The sequence below is a fragment of the Saccostrea cucullata genome, unplaced genomic scaffold, assembly GCF_032062105.1.
Source record: "Saccostrea cucullata isolate Sc308-1 unplaced genomic scaffold, CSIRO_AGI_Scuc_v1 ctg1156, whole genome shotgun sequence".
Lineage (NCBI taxonomy): Eukaryota > Metazoa > Mollusca > Bivalvia > Ostreida > Ostreidae > Saccostrea > Saccostrea cuccullata.
In genome coordinates this window covers 7,030-14,231 of record NW_026926967.1, presented here as the reverse complement: position 1 = coordinate 14,231, position 7,202 = coordinate 7,030, and the positions used below count along the sequence as shown (strand labels likewise).

The window sequence follows — 7,202 nt, the reverse complement described above, 5'->3', positions numbered from 1 at the left end:
TGGTCAATATCATTTATCACATTCTCCAGGATTTCATTATTATGATAATGTTTCATACGTAATTGTTTATATTTGTGTTACAATCTGTTAATTATTACAGAATATAAGGCACTGTGAATCTCCTTTTCATTTGAACTGGGATTTCATTTTAAATACGGGACTAACCCTAGACGGTCCCGTTACAGTTACATGCATACGCAATGGAAGAGTTTTTTTCTTCGGAAAGTAAAAAAAAACCCAAGAAAAATAAGTCAATAGCCTTGCTTTAAGAAATGACATTAACCGTATTTAACATCCTGAACGAGATACCGTGTTTATTGACAGATATTGATAACCCCTGTTTTTATATCAATTATGATGAAATATTCATTCCTCGTTTATTACTAATTATTGGCTTTTGTGTCAGAAGACACATAACAAGACGATTACAATGTATTAAATTTTGTAGTCAGACAAAAGCGGAAAAACAAGGACAATATGAAAACCATACAGAATTTCGTTTTCCTTTTAGATTATTTTTTATTCATATCAGGAAATTTTCAAAACGGATATTCCAAACTAAGATACGGTTACAGACTGGACAGAAAAATGATTGACTCCTTTACAGAGTATAGTATTTTAGATTGTGTAGAAGAATGCTTAAGAACTACGCGCTGTAAATCTGTAAGTTATTACAAAGGGGCAAATTATTGTGAAATCAGTTATGAAAATAAAACTACCGCCCCAAAAAGATACAAAGAAGACACGGGATGGATCTACAGCGAGAAAGAAGACTGGGATCCGGTAAATATATTTTATTACTTTATCATTAATCATTAATCATAGAATAAAACTATTTCATGTTATTTTTAAGGAAAAATATGTTCTTTTAATAAAGCAACATCTTTTAATTTTAACATATTTCGAATATAAAAGAAATGATCTCGAAAGGCTTATATAGTGGATTTGAATTAACAATACGGAATATATCAGTTAAAAAAGATATAAAAGAAAATCAGCTGTACATTTCTAGTTATTTTGAAAACTGCTATAAATAATGATTTTGCTTAGGCATTCAGTAACCATTTAAAAAAAAATACTTAATGTCTTACAGAAAATTACAGGATTTTGTTCGGTGGCAAAGTGCAAAGAAAATGAAAAATGCATCCCCAAATCCCTTGGAAATTATGAGTGTATATTATCTGGTAAGTTTGTTTCACGTCCTATTCGGGGAATTATAACTTACATTGAGACCCTTCTCTTGGCCAGCTACATCCTTTTAGACTAGATGCATCTTTTTATGCCTCTATGCGGATCCCAGTTCATAGGATCCCTAAGTACCAGTCTCTTTATTAAGAAATGGGATTCGAACCGCAGAATAAAAATCAGCACCATACATTTCGACTGTTGATTGATTGTAAGTTGTTTAACGTCCCTCTCGCGAATATTCACGTACATGGAAACACCGCAACTTGCCAATGGAGAGCTGCAAGTGCTGTCATTTACTCGGCAACTAGGGTCATTGAGCAGGGAGGGATCTGTTTCATGTCGTCAGCACCTACTATGATACGGGGCCTCGGTTAAATACAGTCTCATCAGAAGGACAAGTCTTTGCGTTCCACAGTGGGCGATCTCCCGCCGTCAAGATAAGCTCCCTTATTTCGCTACCCTACAAGAGACATTCTAATTACAGTGCCAGGCAGGCAACTAGTAGCAAGGAAAAAAGTCAGAAAAAAAATTGCCCATATGTATCCGAAAACTTGGATTGAAGTACACTTATCTAAGTTCTTTACAAAAATTAAATTTAATAGAATTTTGAGATTGTTCTCTACATGCATTCATATCATGTACACTAAAATCCAACCATTAACAATGACAATGCAAACGGGAGAATCCCCTTTCAAAGAACATTCTTGTATCTATAGACCGAGGCATCCTTTGACATCGATCCAGATGTATACATACACACACCCAAACTCACCATCCTCCTCTCTCTTTCTCTCTTTCTCTTAGCCTCCCACACACACACAAGTGAGTCACTATTTTATCTCAGACTCCACTGCAAGGGGATAATCAAGAAAATTGTAATTAATGATGTATCATTAAGTAACGTATGCATTACTAAGAGTTAAATAATTTTTTAAATGTAAACAGACTGTGGGATGCCTCCGGTTGTAACGGGCGCTGACTCGAATAGTTTGGAAAGATGGGATGCAATAGGAATCTACAGACAGCTACACCTACAATGTCACAAATATATCTTCAAGAAAAAGGGTTCAGGAATGCTAGGATGTTCTGCAAATGGTGAATGGACAATACATCTGAGTTGTCGTATGTAATATATTATACATTTAACGCAAAATCGCTTTCAGAATATATACATTGGTATATTCTATATACAAAAATTACGAGAAACACTAAAAAAATGCATCGAAATCTTAATATCAATTTGTCCAGTAATGCCTAAATTATTTGTCATGGAAGGGGTTAAATAACAAAAAATTGAAAAAATAACATGGTTTGGAAATTAATTTTGAAGAGTATTTCAAAACTGAAGATGTGATCTGTGTACTTTAAGAATTTTCCGATTGTTATCCAAATATTGTATACATACGGACAAAAATGTTCAACGCAGGAATCATTCAGAATATTTCACTGTGCATGTGTGATGATTTTTATTTCTCGTTTATATTTCCTAGAGTTTCAAGAAGTATGGGTACCATTTGAAGACAAGTTGTATCTGGTTCGCTCCAAAAAACTTAAATGGCATGATGCAAAGGTATGTCTAGAATTCATATGAAACATTTAAAACTCTGAAAACTCTAATCTCCTTATCCTTATTCTTTTAATATAACAAAAGAAAAAAGAAATACAGGGTAATCAAATAGCGAAATTTCCTTTACACATACATGTAACCAAAAATTACAAAATTTGTAAGGTGATAATCATGGTTACTATGCACTAAGATAAGTGTTCAGAATTTCTCAACCGTTAAATGTTTGACGTCAGGTCGGAAAAGTGCTATAAAACCACATAAAGAAACGTGCAACTTAATTACGACAATTTTGTCAACGATCTTTTTGCACCATTTCATGCACTTGATTTTCAGTATTATCTAACGAAATGCATCATTTGCAACCAGCTGCTAACGATTGACGGAGGTTTCATGAGTATGACTAAGTAAGGACTAGAGCAAAAAGTAAAAAAAGGACCTGACGTTTTTTCGGCAATAACGTCCAGATAGGAATATCAAGGCGCGTTCAGAAAATCACGCTAACAAACATTACGCTGATAAACTTAGAAAATTGTGCATAATATGCCGTCCCCTTACCACAAAATACGCTGTCATGCATAAGTATAAGTAAATTACACGCCGTCTCGATTTTAGTATTTCTTTCGATATGGAAGAAACACTATAATTGAATTTCTCGCCATCTTAAGGTCACAGAGAAAATAGGTGGTCAGTGTTCATCTTACTAATCTACGGTACAATAAAGTTGACCTTTTTGCATTTAAATTTTAACTCTTTGGTTAATTACTCAGCCTTAATTATATCTTATCGGTAATATCGGATGTAACCGTGGCAAAATATATGATCTTATTTTTACGTAAATATATTTTGAATAATATTTATCATTGAAAAAATCTTGCAAATTAATGCGCATAAATTATTGTTGTTTGACCTTTTTGCACTAAAAATTAACACATTTTGGGGTATTAAAAAACTAATAGGCATTAAAACATTTTCTTAAATCAAGCTTTTCACAACTTAAGTGCTGATCAGTCACAAGTATCGAGTACTTTAAAATAATGAAAGAAAAAGTTGGAGTCAGTGATGTTAATTTTGAAATATTGGTCAAAATATGTGATTTTCAGGCGAAAAATGTTGTATATTTTATCTCGACTTTTTGGACATATCTTCATTTTTGGCAAAGTTTGTTAAAGTAAAGGAAGGTATAAAACTTGTTCTAAAAATATAAATTAAAACCTATATTAAATATTCCTAGCAATATCATGATGGAAAATATTCTCCGAGTAAAAGTATGTGAGGCTAAAGTTCCAAGACATTAAATTGAATAAATGTGCAGATTTGCAGAAGTACCTGCTAAATATCATTCCACCACAAGAAATAGTCCCTCACAAATCTTGCTTCTTTGAAGCTTTTTGAGCATTCTTTTTCTGTTGAATGTTAAAATATTAACATTGTTGAAATTAAATATAGTTTTGAAGTAAGAGGTTGTGTGTGAGCTTTTCCAAAAAGCTGACTAGTGACCTACCTTAAATCTAATATGTAATGTCCTTTTTGTATACTTTTTCCGTCTCTCATGAACCTTAGAAGTTTTTTTTTTCGAAGGGGTCATAATTCTGCGTTATCTCCAATTTTGTTCAATCCGCTGGTAGAAAATTACAGGGATAACGCACGAATCCCCTTAATTTGGGCTTAAAATGTGTGACGGCGTATATAACGTTAATTAATACTACGCAGAAAAAAGTACCAAAATAATTTCTTACCTTTCTGTGCGCCGGTTACGCGTTTGACGGCGTCATCTTAATCGAACTCCATCCTAATAATACTTTGAAAATCATGACAGCAATCGTTTGATTCTAATGCAATTTATATGAGATATTGACATGTTATTAAAATTTTGATTCTGGTTTCACTGATTTAAATTTGAGTTTCATCTTTTACATAGTATTAAAAAAATAAAATCAAATGTAAAACTTATATACGTAAATTGTTACGAATTTTGTTCGTGTGCCGACAGACCATATCGGCTTGCATATAAATGGTCCCAATATTATATTTATCCATATGAAAGATATTTTTTTTTATTTATGTATGACTTGCTTCATACTAACTCTAGCCTTATTCCGCCATATTGCTTAAAGATACCTTGTCTTAACTCATATAGAAGTAGGTGATTTAACCAACATCAGCAGTTATGAATTCAAAATTGACCCACTAACAATGACTTTATTATATCTCATATGAACCTTAAAATAAAACCCACGAACAAGATAAAGCGAAGGTTTATCTTTGATCCTGAAAAATGTCTTCACATTTCCGTTTAAAAAAACGATGCATTTGGAAATACAAAAACAGACCAGATTAATAAGTGAAATATTAATTTACTGACGAAGCAACATTAAAAAAAAAAAAAAAAGAAATAAAAATTAAAAAGAAAGTAATTTATACCAAGTAAAACAGTGCATTTGAATACTTCTATTTTTAGGAGGACTGTGAAATTTTGGGATCAACTTTGGCAGAGATAGAATCAGAAAAAGAGAATGACTGGATAGTAGAAACATTACTGAAACCGTTTTTTGGTATGTAAATGAAATCAAAATGGTGGTGGTGGGGGATCCATAGTATTGTTGAAAGAAGACCAACCCTGGAAACATGAAATACAACAGATTTCTGATAGATTTTCAGTTCAAATGTATAAATTATTTGCTGGAAGTTGAGGCATTTTTTTTTTCAGTCAACCATCGTTATTTCTAGATTCTCTCATAACGATGATATGTCGCTGCATAGTAAAATGAAAGAAAAGTATTAATACATTTTTTCCGATCTCATGAACAAAATGTAAAAAAAAAAAAAGAAATGGAAAAGTTTCGTCCCAAAGTGTTGAATAATTATTTCCTGATAGAACAGTAGGATTCTAGCTTAACAGCACATTTCATGTTATAGAGATGTTTTACAAAACTAATATTACAACTCAAAATTAATAATCCCAAGGGTAGTATACCTTAAACTTCTTACTTTTTAGCTCACCTGAGCTGAAAGCTCAAGTAAGCTTATCTGATCACACTTTGTCCGTTGTTCGTCTGTCTACCTGTCCTATTGTAAACTTGTTACATTTTCGACTTCTTCTCTAGAACCGCTGGGCCAATGTCAACCAAACTTGCAACAATGTATTCTTGGTTGAAGGGGATTCAAGTTTGTTCAAATGAACGGCCACGCCCTCACTTAAGGGGAGATAATTGGGAATTAATAAAAATTTGGAGGTATGTTTTAAAAATCTTCTTCTCAAGAACCACTGTGCCAGGAAAGATGAAACTTATGTAGAAACATCCTCAGGTAGTGCAGATTCAAATTTATTCAAATCGTGACCCCCGGGGTTAGGGCAGGATCAAAATGGCCGACGAAAGTTTTACATAGAAATATATAGGACAATTCTTTAAAAATCTACTTCTCAAGATTAGCAAAGCCATAATTGATCATATTTATATGGAAACATCCTCAGGTAGTGTAGATTCAAGTTTGTTCAAATCATGACCCCCGGGGTAGGGCGGAGCCAAAATGGCCGACCAAAGTTTTACATAGATATATATGGGAAAATTCTTTAAAATTCTTCTTCAAAATTGATCATATTTATATGGAAGCATCCTCAGGTAGTGTAGATTCAAGTTTGTTCAAATTATGACCACCGGGGGGAGGGCAGAGCCAAAATGGCGGACCAGAGTTTTACATAGAAATTTATACGTAAATTCTTTAAAAATCTTCTTCTCAAGAATGGCAAAGCCATAATTGATCATATTCATATGGAAGTATCCTCAGGTAGAGTGTAGATTCAAGTTTGTTTAAATCATGACCCACGGGAGTAGGGCGGGGACAAAATAGCTAACCAAAGTTTTACATTGAAATATGTAGGAAAATTCTTTAAAAATCTTTTTTCTGAAGAATTGCAAAGCCATAAGTGATCATATTTATATGGAAGCATCCACAGGTAATGTAGATTCAAATTTATTCAAATCATGATCCCCGGGGGTAGGGCCGGGCCAAAATGGCCGACCGAAGTTTTACATAGAAATATATTGGAAAATTCTTTAAAAATCTACTTCTCAAGATTAGCAAATCCATGATTGATCATATTTATATGGAAGCATCCTCAGGTAGTGTAGATTTAAATTTGTTCAAATCATGACCACCGCGGGGAGGGCGGAGCCAAAATGGCCGACCGAAGATTTACATAGAAATATATAGGAAAATTCTTTTAAAAATCTTCTTCTCAAAAATAGCAAAGTCATAAATGATCATATTTATATGGAAGCATCCTTAGGTAGTGTAGATTAAAGTTTGTTCAAATCATGATCCCCGGGGGTAGGGCAAGTTTTACATTGAAATATATGGGAAAATTCTTTAAAAATCTTCTTCTCAAAAATAGCAAAGCCATAATTGATCATATTTATATGGAAGCATCCTAAGGTAGTGTAGATTC

At 33.1% G+C, this 7,202-nt stretch overlaps 1 protein-coding gene across 1 annotated transcript; it reads left to right on the top strand.

The window, feature by feature from the left end:
- Positions 1-200: 200 nt before the first annotated feature.
- LOC134273086 (uncharacterized) lies at positions 201-5,307 on the top strand (the record flags this gene model as incomplete). The annotated part of the gene is made up of 6 exons (XM_062755263.1): positions 201-225; positions 533-783; positions 1,094-1,184; positions 2,134-2,310; positions 2,679-2,758; positions 5,214-5,307. Coding segments are annotated over exons 1-6 (718 nt in total), but the record flags the coding sequence as incomplete, so codon positions are not given.
- Between the last annotated feature and the right edge of the window lie 1,895 nt (positions 5,308-7,202).